The following is a 19,876-nucleotide window of genomic DNA, read 5'->3' on the forward strand; positions in this document are numbered from 1 at the left end:
TGGTCCCTTCCTGATGCCTTATTTTCTTTTTTGTCCTACCTGGTTACAAGGGGATCTTACTTGCAGCTTTGGTTGTATAAGAGATCTTCTGCTAGTTTTCAATCGGTTTTCTGTGAGAATTGTTCCACATTTAGATGTATTTTTGATGTGTGTGTGTGGGGGAGGTGAGTTCATGTCCTTCTACTCTTGATCTCCCTCCTCTTGTTTGTCAAATAACTGCAACACTGAATCAGATGAGGTCAAATGCAGAGGCTGGGTGGTTTACTGACCATGAGTACTCTGACACTCACCATGCCTCCCCACCTCCAGGTTCACTACCTCTTGGAAGTCGCCAGCTCACCTGGGTCTTATTATTATTTTCTGATCATCAAACCTTATTTGTTATTGGAACATCCTCTACCATCCTGCAGGACCCTGTGTTCTGCAGGAAACAATTTGGGTAATGCTGACCTGGTCAAACTTTATTACAGAAGGAGAAACTGAGGCCAAGGGAGGGCTGCTCTCTGACACTTTTATTTTGAAAAATGTGCATGGTTCAGTCTCTCCCCACGTCACTCATCTTCACTCACACTAGAAACAACAGAAGGACACGAGTCTGGGTTGAAATTATGTGCATTTATGGGAAAAAAAATATCCAACAATAACAAAAGCCCTTCAATCTCGCCAAGTTCTCAACCAGTGATAATGAGGCAGTTTCAATGAATGTGTCTGGCTGGGGACATTTCCAAAGGGGTCAGGACAGTTGAAAGACATTGGCCAAAAAGAAAAGATGCAGAGAGGGCTGACATTTTAAATGAGAGCATATTAGACCTCCCTTATGGCCCCTCATCCTATCACCCTTTCAAGTTACAGTCTCCTCCCAGTTTACAAAGATCCTTCCTGAACTCCGCTCAAATGCAGTCTCTTCCAGAAAGCTTTCCTTGGTCTGCACCAGCTGCATATGCCTTCTTAGTAATGTCACATTTTCTCGTGCTGTCTCCTATCACTTTCTGCCTCACATCCATCATGTCTGAGTACCTGCCTTACGGTACCCATTGTTAGTAGGCATGCCCCTGAAGTCGGGCCCCATGTTGCTCATCCCAGTATTTCCGTCTCCCTCCCCCATCCAGTGCTCAGTATACAGCAGGTGCTCAGTATACAGCAGGTGCTCAGTGAGGGCTTGTTGAGTTGAAGTCAGTTCTACATTTGCCACCACACATAACCTCTTGAGAGTGATAACTGCCATCTCTACTTCTTCATTCTTCCTCCACAACCTCAGTGGTCTGACTCCAGCCATCTCCAGGAAGGAACAGACCCCACCAGATATCATCCACTCGTGGTTGCAGGTTTGGGGTGGGGAGAAGGTTAAGCTTTCACCCCTGTTCCAGAAGCCAAGGAGGCAGGAAAGGCAGCCACTGGGGAAATCAGTATGACCATGAGTGGTGTTGGCCAATGCTCCATTTTGGAATCTCATAAGTAGTCATTCTTCAAAAGTTTCCCCCATGAACCATGGCCAACTTTGCAATGCAAGCCGAGGACTGGTGGGGGTCTGGTTGGGTTGCTCTGCCAGCCCAGGGACCAGAAGACATAGGCTGGGAAACTTTCTATAGGACATGGCCTAGATTACCTTTGGGCGGGGAGTGTTAGAGGTTGTCTGTCTAGTTGTTCGGTTGGAGCTGTGGTGGGAACATTAGCCCTGTGGTGAGTTGTCAGGCACATAGATTGTAGTAAGGCTGAAAAATACAAGCTTCAATAATGGGCCTCTCCTCCAAAGGGGGAAGGGTCAGGAGGTTCTGGGAGCAATGAGGGAGGGTCCCAAGAGGTCCTGCAGCTCCAGTGCTAATGGGTGCCCTGCTCTGTCTCCTGCTTCCAGCTCCCGCTCCCTCCCTCTGGTTCTCCACATAGGGGCCAGGCAGGGGGCCATTGGAAGTAATAGTGCAGGGAAGGGAAGTGCTTTTTCTTTTCCTACCATGAGGCGTAGATTTGGACTAGAGAGAGGTGAGGATCAAGGATAGGAGGAGGATTGAAGAGGAGAGGAGAGGCCAGGGCCCTATCCACTTGTTTACTTCTGTAACGAGTAGACATGAAACCCACATTTCTAGCTGCATCACCCCCAGACAGCATTGAGGTCCTAGTCGGGGTGATGAGAAAATTCTTCAGAGCTCTCAAAGGTGCTCAGTGACTTGGGGAGAATGCTGTGGATCCTCCCATGAGAGGGCCCCTCTGGGGCCAATAAGGTATGAAAACTGCAGCATCCTCCCTGGAGACTGGGGAAAAGAGCCGAGAAGCAGAGAGAAGAGAGACTCCTTCAGGCACCTCCTTTAGCAAAGAGAGTTGGACCTTAGGGGACTCAAGTCAGGAGAGATGTTTCAGTATAAAAAGGCTTCCCAGTAAAAGGATGGGAGTCCCCACGAATCCCTTCCCAAATCCCATTGCACTTAGAAAAGAGAAAGGAAGGAGCATAAAAATATCTTGAAGATGTGGGCTTGCCTGACGATACAGAAAAGCAAGTCTCATGGCAGGCAGTGTGTCCCATTACACGAGAGGATTATACCAAGCTTCAGTATAGAGACTTTACATATATCTTTATATAAATGCATATATATTTATAGAGCTTCTGCCTAGAACAGCCGGGCTTGCTTCTTCAGTTCATTCCTCTTCCAGAGGGCCAGCCGGTCAAACTCGGAGATGGTCATGCCGAAGACTTGGTAGAACTCTTCCTGGGACAGGTGGCGCTGCAAGGAGGTGGGAGGAGACAGAGGGAACAGCTTGAGGATGTGAGGTGCAGGCTGGGGGCAGGTGGAGGCAGGAGTGGTTCCCGTACGTTTCCTCTGGGTACACTGTGCCTGGCAGTGTCTGACCCATGGAAGGTGTATGATGAATATCTGTTGAATGGATCAGTGTGTGAGTGGTTGTTTCCTGGGAGGGACCTCTGTAGCTGGTCTGGCTGGAAAGGCCTCCCCCGCCCAGGACTCAGGTGGGACTTCTGCTTCACCGAAGTGCTTCTCGATGCGTCCCAGTTGACCTCCCCTTTCTGCAGTCCCTGCTCCATGCATTATGTCCAGGAGTGTGTATGGATTAATGTTATCGCTCTTTGCTTTGGAAGAAAAAGGAGGCATGCCCAAGATTTTAGGGCGTATTTCCTCTTACTAATTAGTTTACAAATGATCTGGAAGGTTGTTCCTTAGGCCAGTCAATGAAAAAAAGTTACTGTCCAGATTTCTCCAACCCCCACTCCCTGAAATGTCCTTTCATCTCTTTCTTATTTGAAAACAAGTATGCCATATTTTGAAACATTGTTCTGCATGCCTTGGCAGGTTTTTTAACCCCTTTCTGCCTGCCCTCTCTCCTGCCCCTTCCCATCAGCCTTGAAAGTTGATACATTATCCTAAGCTTTTAGAGTTAGAAATATATGGCACTTAAAATGTGAAAAATTGGTACATTTAGGTGAAGGGTAGATGGATACTCATTTTACAGTTCTTGCAGCTTTTCTGGAGGTCTGAAATTTTATTTTTCAAAATAAAATTTACAATTATGTTTAAAGATAGAAATAGATGGCATATATCCTGCCTGTAAACTTCCTGCATTCACTTGCTGTCGGTAGCAAGTATATTAGCTAATTGAGTATTGAGGGAGATTGAATGAGAATCATGTATACAGCCACGTAACAATTAGACAATTCTCTGGCCTATTGTCCCTGTGAATTAATGTTTTCGCCACATTTCCAGAACTTTAGGTAAAAGTAACTTTGATACTTTTGTTAGATATCATTGGCTGCCGATGACTCTGAGTTGATTTTTTAGTACTTAATATTTAACACTACCACCAATTCCTTGTATTGCGTTTGTATTATGCTCAGTAGTTCATAAATGTACATTCACCCTCATTTTTCTCCTTTAATTCTTCTGACCTGATTTTCTTCTGAAAACCAGGAATTATTTCTACCGAACTGAAAGATGAGAAAAGCAAAAGTCAGAGAATTAAAATGACTTGCCCAAGAGGGAGGGAGGAGAGGAGACTAGGTAAATAGCAGAGCTGAGACCAAAGTCCAGGGCTTCTAATTCCAAATGCAGTGTACTCTCATTGCCCCTCTTGGTCAATCCCATTAAGAATTTCATAAATATGTCTTTCTTTTATGAAAAATTTCAAAAATACACAAAAGAGAGAAAGTGCACACCCATGCCCATCTTCCAGATTCAAAGAGTTTTACCACATTTGCTTCACCTGTTTCCTTTGCTGAAGTGTCTTAAAGCAGACACTGTCTGTTCACTCCTACATACAGCGGTTTGCATCTCAAAACATACTGGCTATTTTCTTACATAATCACAACAGCATGGGCAAGGAAAAAATGACAGTAATTCCACAGAATTACCTAATACCTGTCTACAATAAAATTCCCCTAATTGTCTCAAAGTGTTTTTTTTATAGTTGGTTTGTTTGAATAAGGATTCAGACAGCATCCACACATCACATTTGGTTGTTAGACTCCACCAGTCTAGACAGTGCCCCTCTTCTTTTGTTCATGCTATTGACTCGCCCAAATCTGTTTTACTTGCACTCGAGTGCTGAAAACTGTGTGGATATGAGAGCATTCTCTGCTCCTTCCATAGTAAAGACTGAGGGGAACTGTCTCATTTGTTCTTTTTGTTGTTGTTGTTATTAGAGAGTGATGGTTACTACTGATTCTCTAGCTGGCTTTCTCCACTGTGTTTAAAAAATTTTTTTTTTTTTTAAATAAGACTCAATTTAAAGGAATGGCAGACTAAACTACTCAAGTAAACACTGTAGGACACACTGAGGGAGTCTGAGGCTTTTCTTCTCTCCTCCTGTTAAGGGCCACGTGGAGCCTCCTTTCTCCTCTGAGTTCTCAGAGCACACAATGGCAGCCCTGTCCATTTGACATTCACCGCAGATTTTAAAGCATAAAGGTTAAGTGCATAGGCTTTACAGCCAGGCAGATAGGAGCGTGTGACCTTGGACATGGTAACCTCACTGAGCCTCAATGTCCTCTTCTGAGAGTGGCAGCATCCCAGTACCTACCTCACGGATATTGTGAGGGTGACTGAGATGATGCGGGTCACATGCTTGGCACAGTGGCTGGCACTCAATCACCGGCACTCTCATTAGTGCAGTGATCTCTTCATGTGTCTGTCACATAGCATGGCCTGGTCTCTGTTTCCTTTGATTTCATCTCCTCATCCTCTCTTCTGGGCTCACGTGGCCCCAGCCACACTCACCTCCTGCCGTCCTCCAACACACCAGACTCACTCCTGCATCATGGCCTTGTCAGCGGCTGTTCCCTTGGCCCAGAATGCTCTTCCTTCCTATATAAGCATGGCTAACTCCCTCACCTACTTGAAGTCTTTGCTCAGATGTCATGTTTTCAATGAGATCTACTCTGACCACCCTACGGAAAACTGCAACTCACCCCTCCAACTCCCAACCCCCCTCACTCTGTTCTCCTCTTACCCTTTCCCTCAGCCCGGTTACTTCCCAACATACTATATCCTTTATTTATTACTTGTGTCATTTACTGTCTGTCTCCTCACATGAGAACGTCAGCCCCAAGAGGGCAGGGGTCCTTGTTTTGTTCACTGATATGTTGTAGGCACCTAGAACAGTACCTGGTGTATATAATAGGTTACAATAAATATTTATTGAGTGAACAAGTATCTATACTCCGAGCTCCTTGAGGAGAGAGTCAGGGGTTTCCTTCTTCCGTGCCCTTCCTGAACTGCTGCAGACAGCTAGGACAGTGTCTCTAGCCCAGTGGTCTCAGCTCAGGCTATATGTTAGACATCCCTGGGAGCCTCTGAAAAATACTGATGCCTGAGCTCCTTCCCCAGATTGTGATTTAATTGGACTCAGATGGGGCCCTGTATTGGTATTTTAAAAAAAGCTCCCTAAGTGATTCTGATGCTTAGAGAAGGTTGCGTTTTCCTGGTCTGAGCTTCTGGGTGTCCTGGAGGATGTAGGAGAGCAGTTGGTCCTCCATTACGAACCAGGTTCGTGAACATTTCCACCCCTAAGTGCTGGCTCCAGTGAGCTGCCGTCGGAGCTGTCCCCTTCAGCACCGGCAGACACTCACTGCTAGACTGTGAAACGAAGCCCTTGTTATAAATGTGGGGAGAATCATCTGCTTCCTTCCCTGCTACCCCAGCATGCTAGAGCTGAAAGGACTCACAGAGCTTCCTGACCCACTCACATCTCCCTCCTGCAGCTCCAACCCTCTACTCTGGGCAAATTCATCAGCCGTCAGGTCAGGGGTGGTCCCAAGAAGTGCTGAGCCTCCTCTCTTACAAGCCTGCATTCAATTCCACAGACATCTCCTGACACCGCCCCTAGTCCAGGCAGAGGAAATGGATGGCTTGATGGTCTGATGCAAAGGAGAAAGAAAGGTATTGGATCTGTGCTCTGGACGCAGGGCTGGGGAGGCTGGAGGAAGAGGTTAGCGACACATCCTGAAGAAGGCTTAGGGGAGGCTTTGGGGCACGGGCATCACTAGAATGGGGCCCTGATGAGTGAGGAGGCTGGCAAGATGGAAAGGGTGTTCCAGGGAGAGGCACTGGGGTGAAAAGGGCAGCGTGTGCTCCTGGAACTAATGTAACCAGGGACCGGGACTCCATGCCAAGTGGACTGGATGGCTTGAGAGCCCAGTGCCATGGTCAGGCCATGTCTATGCCTTATTTATGCTGTTCCCACTGCTCATGTTGCTCTCCTGCCTCTCCATCCATCTAAACCTGCCCATCTCCAAAAGTCCATCCAAATCCTTCCTCTTCCTGGAAGCCTGTATCACCCCACCCAGCTTTAGTGGTCTTCTCTGAGTAACAGCAATGAAACACTTATGAAGAATTTTCTACTCAGTACACTGCCAGATTCTGTGTGAAGGGCTCTATGTGTATTGTCTCATGTATGTCATTTGGCAACCTGAGGGAAGCATGACAGTCACCCCATTTTACAGAGGAGAAAACTATGGTTTGGAGAGGTTGTCATGTGGCCAAGCTGTCCAGTTGGGCATAGCAGCATCAGGGTTGGAACCTAGGGAGTCTTGCTTGAGACTTGCTTATATGTTTACCCTCTGCACAGAGCTGTCCCCCATCCTTCCCTGTCACAGGCACTGGTTTTCTATACAATCCTGCATAACACCAGTGCTGTGTTTCTTCTTATCGGACAGACTGCAGGCTCTTGGAGGGCAGGAACCAAATCTAGCTCTTCTCTTATGTCTGCAGAAGCATCAGCCCCACTTGGAGACATGCTGTAGCTGTGCACCACAGATGCTAACTGAATTGAGGAGGCTGCATAGAACAGCAGGGAACAGTCTTGCGCTAAGGAAACCAGGTTGGAATCTCTGCTTTTTTAACCAGCTGTGTGACCTTTACGCCATTCATTCTGCCTGCTCTTCCCGAGCTGGGTTAGACCAGGCAATTTCTGGAATCACTTCAAACCCAAAGGCGCCTGCTCAGTTTTCTACACATACCTCTAAACGCGTCCGATCCACATCCTTGGGCAGTCGGTTTCTCCCTCTTGTGGTCACCAGGAGCAGTTCATAAGGGTAGATCTAAGAAGAGAGGAGGGGGGATATTTGTAGGTTGGGTGAGGGTGGTGGGCTTGTACCTTCAGACATATTTTGTGTCTGGCTGGGGCTCCCTCCTCTGTCCAGAAAGAGCCAGAGATTAAAGTCTGGAGGAAGGGCTGAGTATGTCCTTTTTCGGGCTTCCTGGCAGCCTCAAGGCACCTTCTCCCAAAAGGCAAGGCCCTGGAGTCCTTGAATACTGCCAGGGATGAGCTTGGTAGCATTTGGCCTTAATGTGAGCACAAGGGCTCCTGAGTGTAAATGTCTCATATCTGTGATTGGCAAGCCTCTAGAGAGTCTCCGAGGCCCGGGGGAACTGTCTGGTTTCAGGAGGCAAGAGATGTAGGGCAGGATTCAGGGAAACTGGGCCAAGGAGGCACTTGAAATGCTAGTCTTGAGAGGACCCTTGGGGTTATTTATCGATGTTTCCCTTCCCTGCATAGACAGTGCTGTCATCTTCCTGCTGGTCCCCAGTGTAGCAACATGCAGGGTCCCGGAGACCCCCAGGGTCTGTGTATCTTTACCTTGTACTCTGTAGAGAGAAAAGAGACACAAAGTAGAAACCATCAGTCTTTGCTCTGCATCACTACACTGGCCTCTGTCATAGAGACACTGTCCTTATTGAATTCATCCCAAATCAAGGATGGTTTGAACACAATGGAGAAAGGGGTTGGGCTGATCCAGAGATAGGTTTTTAGGGGGAAAATGACGTTTGAGATATTTAGAATAGAAGTAAGAAGAGTCTGGGACCATGAAGCACATGGGTGAGATCCTTCATCTTCTGGGGGGAACCCTCCAGGGTTTGATGTGGGCCTGCCTTCCTGCCTGAGCCTGCTTGTAGCAGCTGGAAGAGGCTGGTGGGAGAGCATCACTGGAAGAGAGCATGAGGCTCATGGAATTTTTTCTTGGAAGAATGTGCATTTGGCTCTGAGTATTTCCCTCCACCCGGGGCTGGCAGGCAACTCTAGCTCAGCAGTACTGGGAGAACAGCAAGCACTCTGTGATGGCTCTGGGAATCCAGATGGGACAGATGGCCTGGAGATCACCCAAGGCCAGGGACTTGAGAGGATGAGAGAAGAGCAGGGGAAAAGGGAGGGAATGGGAAGTGAAAGGGAACTCGGGGTTTGCACAGAGCCCAGCGTGGGACGAGAATCGTCTGTCAAACGGGCTATTATGAGCAGTGCATTATAATGAGGTCCCTGTGAAGTCCCAGGAGAGGCCGGCACTCACCTCGCATGCCCCAGTTGACAGCGTTCATGCTGTCGTAATGGAATAGGTCTGCGCTGGGTGTCTGCAGGGGAGACAGAACCAGGGCTGGCCTGAGGCACGCTCACCTCTGCCTCCCTGAAGTACTCACCCATCTCCAGAAAATGCACTGGGGCTGGTGGGACACGGGGCCCTCTCAGAAGCCTCGGTCTCAAGGTGGAGTGATTTACTTCACTGCCATATGCCTAGTGCCTAGGCCTGGCACATAGTAGGCACTCAGTAAATATTCATTTATTAGTGAATTACAGCTCATGCTTTCTTTCATTACTCAAATACCATTTTTTCTGAGACCTGCCCTGACAACTCTATGTAAAATTGCAAATCGCCCCTTCCCCAACTCCCAACCTCCCTCATCGTGCTCAATTTCCCCCTCTATTTCCATAGCACTTACTACCTTCTACATTGTGTATAAGGTGACTTGTGTACTATTTACTGCTTGCTTTCGATTTCTCCCTATAAGAATATAAGATCCAAGGCCAGGGGTCTTTGTTTTGTTCAGTCACTGAGGTATTCTAAGCACTCAGAGCAGTGCCTGGCATACATAAAAGGCTTTCAATAAACATCTGTCTGTTCATGAACAAATGTCTAGGCTTTGGGCGTGCTGAGGACAGGGTCTGTCTCTTCCCCGCTTGGAGGGGTTGGGGCCCCAACACCAGCCGTGGCTCTACTATGGACCTCTGATCCCTTTTGTGTGCTTAACCCTAGAATTGTCTCTTAACAAGTCTACCACTTCTGTCCCTCTGCAGTCTCTTCTCTACACAGGAGGGATCCCATTAAAAATCTGAGTTGGGGGCTTCCCTGGTGGCGCAGTGGTTGAGAGTCCGCCTCAACCACATGATGCAGGGGACACGGGTTCGTGCCCCGGTCTGGGAAGATCCCACATGCCGCGGAGCGGCTGGGCCCGTGAGCCATGGCCGCTGAGCCTGCGCATCCAGAGCCTGTGCTCCGCAATGGGAGAGGCCACAGCAGTGAGAGGCCCGTGTACCGCAAAAAAAAAAAAAAAAAAAAAAAAAAAAAAATCTGAGTTGGATGGTGTAGCACACCTACCGGAACCCTTCTGAGTCCTTACCAGCACACAGGGCCCTAATGACATCTCTGTCTGGCTTCATCTCCACGCTCACTCCATCCCAGCCACACATCCTCCCCACCCAGGGACTCTGACACTGTGCTTCCCTCTATTAGGGTGGCTCTTGCTGGTCTTGGAGAGGTGAGGTCCCTCCCTGCACTCAGGCCTTTGTTTAAATTCACTCTCTGACCTTCTCTCTCTTTGCCTCCTTGCTTTGTCTTCCATCCGAGCACTTATGACTGCTGACTTCGAGTCACACATGCACTTATTGGTTGTCTGTCTCCCCAGCTAGAATGTGAGCTCCACAGGAGCAGCGCATTTACTCACTGCAGGACTTCCAGCACTCAGAACAGTGCCTGACACTTAGTAGGTGCTCAGTAAATAAATGTCTATCTTAGTGTCCTTCCCCTTTCCCCCATCACTTGTCTATTCACAGAGCCTCTCCTTTTGCCAACAAGACATATTTTTCATCCCCTTTTTAGTCCTTAAACCACCTCACAGCTTCCATGAAGGTTTTACGCCGCAGGACATCTAAGAGCTCAGAAGGCTCCAAGCCACAACGGGTGAGTGGAACCCAGCAGTCAGGTGTGGGCTGTCGGGGGCAGCTGGCCCAGGCTCGAATCCTGGCTCAGCACTTACTAGGAATGAGAGCTCAAGCAGGTCACTGAGCCCCTCTGTGCCTCCATCTTCATCCACAAAACAGAGTTATTAAAAATAGTAACTACCTTTCAGGGTTATAATGAGTGAGTGCTTGTAAAGTGCTCAGCATGGAGTAATTGTGCCAGAGATACTAGGTGCTCCCAGCCCCTCTCATAGGGGGCTCTTTTGTTAATGCACCTCTAGCCCCAAGGCCTCTGTCCAGGTTTCACCCGTAAGTCATCACTCCTGAGCTAACACAGGAATTGTGAACCTCTTGGGGATAATGTCCCTGGAACAGCCTCTCTTACCCTGTGCAGCCCGTTTCTTCTGTAGGCAGGCAGGGAGGCAGATTTGGAGATGAGGGGGTCTGAAAAGAAGGAGCCAAGACAATTACCAGGGGCCCCAAGCCAGGGTTTCCTCTCCCTGAGGTCATCTGGCTACAAATGGCCAATGTTACTTGTGGGAAGGGGGACAGACAGGGACCACCAGCTCCTTCCACTTCTCTCCAGGCTTACAACTAACAGTCTTAGGGGTGCCTCACCCTGGCAGAATTCTAGGCCCACCCCAAGTACCCACTCACAGAGTCTTCTGATGTTAACCTGCACACATCTATCCTCCTATGATGGACCCATGTGTCCTGGAATTGGGGTCGAGCTGGAACTCAGACAGGCAGGCTCCCACGTGGGTGGAAGAGGTGTGTGCTCTTTCTTTCTCTCTGGGAGCTGTTGGGCGTGGCAACACTGGTTCCAGGACCAAAGATTAAGACCCACTATCTGACAAACACATGGGGTGGACTATTTCAGATGGGGACTGTGCTGGGACATCCACGTTGTATGGTCATCACAACTAAGGGGGACCTGCCGCTGACTCAGCTCTGGCTCTCACAGAACATGATGGGCTGAAGGAAGGGCAGGCAGAACATACCGCTGTCAGCCAGGTAGTGGGACCGAGGGGCTGCAAGAGAGGGAAGCCAGAGATCAGCGTTCATGGAGACAGACAGAAATGGCTCCCATACCTGGGCCACCCTGGCCGGCGGGGAGGAGAGCCCTCCTTCAGTACCTCCTTTCCCACTGGTCAGTTTCTAACTGTTGCACCTGCACCCGATCCTCCCTCCCCCACCCAGCTTGTAGCCCAGCACCTGGCACAGTGCAGGTGCTCTGTGATATTTGTTGCACAAATGCCATTGAATGGAGCTGAATTTTGAGCAGCACTGGTGCAGTGTACAGAGCCAGGGGTTGAAAACAGTGCCTCTCAGTGGTGAAACAGGGAAACAGCCCATCAGTTCATCCTGGCTTGGCCATTAATAGATACCCAATTTCAGATAAGTAAATCATGCTTTGTTTTCTTATCTGTAAAATGGGAGGGATAGTGTCTCCTTTATAGGGTTATTGTGAAGAATATAGGACACAATATAGTAAGGTGCTTAGCACAGTGCCTGACACATAAAAACCCTCAATAAAACTGGCTTTATCATCATCACCACCACCACCACTGTCATCTTTGAGCTCACCTAGAATCAAGGTGCAGTACAGCAAAGAGGGAAAAGCTTATGGCCTTGAAGTCACTCTATGCTGGGCCTGATCCTGGCTCAGTCACTTACTGGCTTTCTGACCTTGGGCAAGAGGGTTAACCTCAGGGCTCTCATCTATAAAGTGGGTGATAATAATCCCTCTACATTGTGGGTCTTTGTGAGGACCAAGGGTGATAATGTATCTATAAATGCCCAGCACACAGGATTGCAATAAATGGTACCTTTTATTATCCATCAAGTATTGACCTGAGATAGGATTTCCTGGCAGGACTGAATCCCACAGGGGTAAGTAAGAGAGGAGGCAGGAAGAGGATGTGTGAGTCCAGGAGCAGGGAGGAGCTTACAGTGAAAGACTCTCAGGGCAAAGTGCTTGAACCAAGCCTCTGCTTGTATACCTCCAGTGATGGGAGGCTTGCTACCTCAAGAGGCATCCTGTTTTATCTTCAGACTATTAGAAGAGTTTTTTCTTTACATGGAAACTGATTGGAAGTCATGGCTTCAGATGACCCGAAGAAGCAGAAGTGACTGCTCAGGCCGGAGCATGGTCTTATTTAGTCTGTATTCTAGACCCTGGTGAGGCCATAGAAGGTTAGATTCACTAATGGAAGAACTGATGGGGCAGAGAGTGCCCCCACCCCGGCAGGTTACAGGGCAGTGCTTACAGCCATTTAGGGACATATCATAGCCAGCTGTGTGCAGGGCCTCTCGGCTGCTGGTGGAGCTCCGGGGTGGGGTCCAGGGATCTGCGTAGGAACTGGACCGGGCCTTCATCTCTTCCTTCAGAATTAGTCGGCCAATTCCACTCTGGAGCTGGGGGTGGGGGAGGAACAAGATGAAGTTAGAAGGAAGCAAAGAACACTGAGATGGAACAGGCTTAGGAAAGGCTGAGGGACCAGATTCTCTATAGTGAACCTCTGGCACTTTTTGCCTTTTCAGTGTCTCTCTTTCCTTGCAGCATCCATATTTTCCTTTGTGGGACTTCATTTCTCTTCCACAAGTAGTCCTGTGGTCAGGGTGGGGCTCTGGTGGTACGTACCAGAGCCCATATACAATATGTGGGCTTTTGTGTGTGTGGCTTCTTTGACTAAGCACAATGTTGTCAAGGTTCATACACATTGTAGCATGTATTAGCGCTTCATTCCCTTTTATAGCTGAATAATAGTCTGTCATATGGATATGCCACATTTTGTTTATTCGTTTGTGAGTTGATGGACATTTGGGCTGCTTCCGTCTTTCGGCTCTTGTGAGTAGTACTGCTAGGAACCTGCGTGTACATGTATTCGTTTGAGTACCAGTTTTCAGTTCTTCTGGGTATATACCTAGGAGTGGAACTGATGGGTCTGTGAACAGAGAACGTCACCTAACATGGGTCAGTAAACAAAGGATGTTGCAGCCATCCAGCCATCAACCTCTGCAGCCACCACCAACAGTGTACCCTGAGAGGATTCAGAATGGAGTAAAGCAGGATACTGGGCCTAGATAGTTAAGGTGCATATCAAAGGAATGATTTCAGTGTATCTTCCCACACACAGAAAAGGGCTAAATTCATTAACGTGAGATGTCTGTTTTTTTCTTTAATTAGAATCTTTTGACGGACGTTTGACTATCTGCTTTGTTTTGTTTTGTTTTTGCAAAAATTCCTTTATATCCTGGTTCCTCCCTTACCTCTTCAGAACTGTCCCTCAGAGCTATCTGAGAGGCTGTCTCCTGGGCTTAGGTCCTTAGTATGTCTGCTGAATAAAACATAATTCTCAACTTTTAGGTTATGCAGTCAACAGTTTTGACAGCTACAAAGGGACCCAGAGCAGACTTTTCTCCTTTGCCTGAACTCTCCAAGGATCCAGAGCCTAGGTACCAGCAGAGGATTCTTGGGCCCATCTGCCACTTCAGAGAGTCCGGATGAATTTGGGTGAGTCTCTCCTGGTTCTCAGATCTCCTGTTATTGGCTGATGATCCTAAGTTTTATTCAGTGATGTTAAACTCCTCACTGGAAGAGTAGTAGGTTATCCTTGAAACTTAGTTTCAAGAAGAAGTACCTGGGTTATGCTCAGTTGAAAGACACTGAGTAAGGTTGGACTGGGTAATTAGGTGGAAGACTGGCCTGTCGTTTTTCCTTGAATTGGCTACTTTAATAGAGTTTGTCAAAATGAAAGTGAAGGTATCTCACGAGAGCTTTCAGCTCAGAAGGAACATCACCTCCTGGCTGGCAACAGCTTCCTCAGGCTGTTCAGTGTCCCTGAACACAAACTTGTGGGAGCGGTAGAGGCAAGTCCTCATACTGTGCAGCTCTCCCTAAAGGGAAACCCACTTTTTCAATTAAACACTTGCCTGCCAGGGACATGCGTAAGAGCCGGCCACTCCATAATCCGAGTACCCATGGTGGTTGCAGGCTACTGAAGGGAGAAACCAAGACTCATAACAGGGCTAAAATGAATCTAGGGTAAAACCTAGAGGAGTTAAGCTCACAACAGCACGTTGGCTCACCACACGATCATCACTAGCGATTTTATGTCCACAAACTGGCTCTGGAATGGGGAACAAAGCTTTCAAAACAAAAAGAAAAAGGAACGACAGATTGCCAGCTTCTAACTAATACCCCAGCCAGACATATATGTACAACATGTATACTTACAAGTACTTACTTAATTGGGAATTAAAGGAAATCTCGCCCTGAAAATGACTAAGATGAGGCTCTTCTATTGCATACGCAGTTAAGTTAGAGAAAGCCTGCTTGATAAAACATCTTTTCAGAATTCTGACCTTAAAGAAACAAAAGCCCTTCTAGGGGGAACTTGCATTTCTCTCCCTGTGTCTTTGAGATGTAAATGTTCTACCTGATTTTCTTAGGCATTTTGTGTGTATGTATGTGTATATGTCTGTTTCTGTGTTTTGAGTACTTGGTCTTTGCCACCTGGAAGGTACACATATGGTACACAATTCGGCAGCCAACCGAATAGACTGGGATTCTGAGCAGTCTTTTGTCTGACTGTGCCAACTCTCAGGGGCTTTTGCCCTCTTAACCTTCCTTGCATCGGCCTGTGCAATGAAGCCCTTTACTTTCTTAGGCTATTTTGGGGAGTAACCTTTCTAGATTTTGTGAAGGCTACATCTTCATACTCTGTTGTGGGGACTTCTCTGGTGTCTTACTGGTTTGCATCAATAAGATACATCTTATTAATGGTCACATGATGGATCCTTTATATTGGAGAAACTTCTAAATTGGTAAATTTTAAAAGAGCTGTGTTACTGGTACTTATAAGAAAAAAACTTAGAAGGTGGAAAACATATATTCGGTTAACCTAAGAACTCCCTTAATTGAAAACAACAACAACAAAAAACTGGTTTGGGAAGCCTTATTTGTGGTCTCTGCTTCCCCTCAGTGAGTCTTACAGATGCTAATAAAAACATTAGGATAATTCATGTTAATTAGGTTGATTAACAGGGAAGTAAACTGAAGAGAAAGTTTAGAGACTTCTTCCCAAAAAGGTGGAAATTTTAAAGGGACTTATCCCAAAAGGATAAAGAAATCTTTAGATGATTATTTAAAAATGGGATAAATAAAATGGATGTTAATGGGATTAAAACAAAGGTTTGACAGAACATCATGGAAGGCTGGATGGAACAAAGGGGCCCTCTATAGGTCCCCAACATTAAAGGGCCCCAAACAAGTCCACTCTATTTACCCCACTTAAAAAATATATATATTTAGGGACTTCCCTGGTGGTCCAGTGGGTAAGACTCCGTGCTCCCAATGCAGGGGGCCCAGGTTTGATCCCTGGTTGGGGAACTAGATCCCACATGCATGCCACAACTAAGAGTCCGTGTGCTGCAACTAAGAAGCCCACATGCCACAATTAAAACCCAGCGCAGGCAAAATAAATAAATAAATATTTTAAAATATACACATATATTTAAATGGCTGGAAGTAAATGACACTGAGATACCTGGCCAAAAATTACTTGGGGCAACAGTTAGGCCGATTAATCAAGTAAAAGATTGACAAAAGGGCCTGAGTCCCTTGGCTCAACCCCTCACTGGGGACCCCAGAGCCTTTTATTAAAAATAGATAAAAGAGTCAGAGGATAAAAAGAAAGGAAAGCTTCTAGGACTCCTTGAAAGACCAAGGCTTGATGATTGGGTCCTAATGCAAGATAAAGGTAAAGGTATAAAAGCTGATAGAATTGAGATGAAAGTTTATAAAAATTGGTATACCTAAACGGGCTTTATATAAGATGGTTATTTCTCTTTTGTTTAATTATATTGTGTGATATACATGTTTCACTGGGGAATGCTTCATAAGACAGGGCGTATGAATCTGCCCCTCAGGAAATATTATTAAACATACAAAAGGAAACCAGTAGGGTTACCTGAGCCTGTATAATATAATGTAAAAACTGGGAGCAATATTCAGGGGCTAATAAAAATAATAATAGAGATTTTGCTCTGGGTCTCACCTGTGCACTCAGAAAAAGGACCTTTGTTGAATGCCTTATGCGAGCTTTTGAAAGCATGATAAATTAAACCCTAAAATTCTAGAACATAGAACTCTTGAATTTTGGCTAAGTCAGAAATCTTCTCACTGATATAAAAAAGCAAATTAAACAAAGTACAGTTGGGCAAATCAATCTTTTAATATCATTTAGGCAGCAGACCAGTTTTTTTGAGAATTAAAAGCAACTGTCTTTGTTTTGCAAATCTCTGCAAATAAGAAATGTAAATACAGCCCACATTGATCTGAGACTGAGCCTAATTAGCTCAATCAGGTAAAACCTGAAACCAAGGAGGAAAAAAAAAAAGCAAAAAAGTCCTTTTAAACTCAAACTGCTGGAAAGGCTCCCTCACCCCAAATCTAATTCATAGCCTCCTTAAGGGTTTATCAAGGATAAATACAAATCTTAAAAGTCTTTTCCGCAAATAGCAAAGCCTTAGTCATCTGAGCAAGCAAATTTAACTTATTCCAACTGTTATTTATAAACTAGTAAGTTTATACTGTAATACCTGATTCATAACTAAGTTTTTAAGGTGAAGCTATGAGATCTCTAGTTAGGTCTGTTTATATGTCTGTGTACATATTATACATATGAGATGTCTCTACCTCCGGAAAATACTGTTAAAATTAAATTTATAAAAGAGTTCCATTTAATTGACTTAAAAGTAAGTGCTTACAAATTAAATACTTCTAAACATAAAAGAAACTGGCCAGAATGAATTTCAGGTTCATGTATCTAGGAAATATTCAATATTAAATTAATATCTGGTATTAAAGCTAGCTTCAGCTTGCTGGTTTAATCAGTCAATACAGACATATTTTACTTGGTACACCTTCAGTGTACCAAGGTTCACTGAAGGTTAGTAAGTTCATGTTATTTCTGTTGCAGAGTTTGTCAGCAAAAAAATTAACTTGGTATGATGATATTTTCATAAATTATAAAGGAAAATAAGAGTTTTCAGGTGAACCCTTTAGGAATAATTATGCTTTGGGTATATTGATTTAAAACAGTTTGTCCAGATTTTTGGTAACTTAAAACTTTAGAGTTTTTCCTATTTATTTTTAATTTTTATTTTATATTAGAGTATAGGTGATTTACAATGTTGTGTTAGTTTCAAGTATACAGCTAAATGATTCGGTTATACCTATACATATATCTGTTCTTTTTCAGATTCTTTTCCCGAGAGGTTATTATAGAATATTGAGTAGATTCCCTGTGCTATACAGTAGGTAGTTGTTGATTATCTGTTTTATATATAATACTGTGTATATGTTAATCCCAAACTCCTCATTTATCCCTCCCCCCCCCACCACATTTCCCCTTTGGTAACCTAAGTTTATTTTGAAAGGCTGTGAGTCTGTTTCTCTTTGGTAAATAAGTTCATTTGTATCATTTTTTTGGGTTCCACATATAAGTGATATCATATGATATTTGTATTTCTCTGTCTGACTTACTTCACTTAGTATGATAATCTCTGGGTCCATCCATGTTGCTGCAAATGGCATTATTACATTTTTTTATGGCTAATATTCCATTGTAGATATGTACCACATCTTCTTTATCCATTCCTCTGTAGATGGACATTTAGGTTGCTTCCATGTCTTGGGTATTGTAAATAGTGCTGCAGTGAAGATTGGGGTGCATGTATCTTTTCGAATTATGGTTTTCTCTGTATATATATCCAGGTGTGGGACTGCTGGATGATATGGTAGTTCTAGTTTTAGTTTTTTAAGGAACCTCCATACTGTTCTCCATAACAGTTGTACCAATTTACATTCCCACCAACAGTGTACGAGGGTTCCCTTTTCTCCACATCCTCTCCAGCATTTATTGTTTGTAGACTCTTTTTTTTTTTTTTTTTGCGGTACGCAGGCCTCTCACTGCTGTGGCCTCTCCCGTTGCGGAGCATAGGCTCCGGATGCGCAGGCTCAGTGGCCATGGCTCACGGGCCCAGCTGCTCCACGGCATGTGGGATCTTCCCGGACCAGGGCACGAACCCGTATCCCCTGCATTGGCAGGCGGACTCTCAACCACTGCGCCACCAGCGAAGCCCTGTTTGTAGACTTTTTGATGATGGCCATTCTGACTGGTGTGAGGTGATGCCTCATGGTGGTTTTGATTTGCATTTCTCTGATAATTAGTGATGTTGAGCATCTTTTCATGTGCTTTTTGCCCATCTGTATGTCTTCTTTGGAGAAATGTATATTTAGATCTTCTGCCCATATTTTGATTGCATTGTTTGTTTTTTTGATATAGAACTGCATGAGCTGTTTGTATATTTTGGAGATTAATCCCTTGTCAGCCACTTGATTTGCAAATATTTTCTTCCATTGTGTGGGTTGCCTTTTCGTTTATGGTTTCCTTTGCTGTGCAAAAGCTTTTAAGTTTAATTAGGTTCCACTTGTTTATTTTTGTTTTCATGTTCATTACTCCACGTGTTTGTGTTTTTTACAGGATTTTTTCCTGTAATTGATTTCTAGTCTCATAGTGTTGTAGTCAGAAAAGATGCTTGATATGATTTCAGTTTTCTTAAATTTACTGAGGCTTGATTTCTGGCCCAGGATATGATCTATCCTGGAGAATGTTCCATGTGCACTTGAGAAGAATGTATACTCTGCTGCTTTTGGATGGAATGTTCTATAAATATCAGTTAAGTCCATCTGGTCTAGTGTGTCATTTAAGGCTGTGTTTCCTTACTGATTTTCTGTCTGGATGAGCTGTCCTTTGATGTAAGTGGAGTGTTAAAATCCCTCACTATTATTTTGTTACTGTCAATTTCTCCTTTTATGCCTGTTAGCATTTGCCTTATATATTGAAGTGCTCCTATGTTGGGTGCATATATGTTTTCAGTTATTATATCATCCTCTTGGATTGATTCATTGATCATTATGTAGCATACTTCTTTGTCTCTTGCAGCAGTCTTTATTTTAAAGTCTATGTTGTCTGAGTATCATGACTTCAGCTCTCTTTTGATTTCTCTTTGCATGGAATACCTTTTTCCATCCCCTCACTTTCAGTCTATATGTGTCCTGAGGTCTGAAGTGGGTCTCTTGTAGACGTATATATGTGGGTCTTGTTTTTGTATCAGCTCAGCCAGCCTATGTCTTTTGGCTGGAGCATTTAATCCATTTACATTTAAGGTAACTATCGATATGTATGCTCTTACTGCCATTTTGTTAATTGTTTTGGGTAATTTTTTTTAACATCTTTATTGGAGTATAATTTTTTTACAACCGTGTGTTAGTTTCTGCTTTATACCAAAGTGAATCAGCTATACATATATATATATATCCCCATATCTCCTCCCTCTTGCGTTTCCCTCCCACTCTCCC

The 19,876-nt window shown here is 45.0% G+C and overlaps 1 protein-coding gene across 1 annotated transcript in view; it reads right to left on the reverse strand.

The window, feature by feature from the left end:
* Nucleotides 1-249: 249 nt before the first annotated feature.
* The window catches only part of ABLIM3 (actin binding LIM protein family member 3), a 143,912-nt gene continuing 124,285 nt past the window's right edge, over nt 250-19,876 (reverse strand). Inside the window, exons 16-22 of the mRNA XM_082835738.1 lie at nt 12,717-12,864; nt 11,448-11,477; nt 10,832-10,890; nt 8,783-8,843; nt 8,077-8,084; nt 7,457-7,537; nt 250-2,714 (exon numbers count right to left, since the gene is read on the reverse strand). Of these exons, the coding sequence (XP_082691864.1) occupies nt 2,601-2,714; nt 7,457-7,537; nt 8,077-8,084; nt 8,783-8,843; nt 10,832-10,890; nt 11,448-11,477; nt 12,717-12,864 (501 nt within the window). The 3' untranslated portion in view covers nt 250-2,600. The remainder of the gene's footprint in view (nt 2,715-7,456; nt 7,538-8,076; nt 8,085-8,782; nt 8,844-10,831; nt 10,891-11,447; nt 11,478-12,716; nt 12,865-19,876) is intronic.

The sequence above is a fragment of the Leucopleurus acutus genome, assembly GCF_964270905.1.
Source record: "Leucopleurus acutus genome assembly, chromosome: 3".
In the NCBI taxonomy this organism is placed as follows: Eukaryota; Metazoa; Chordata; class Mammalia; order Artiodactyla; family Delphinidae; genus Leucopleurus; species Leucopleurus acutus.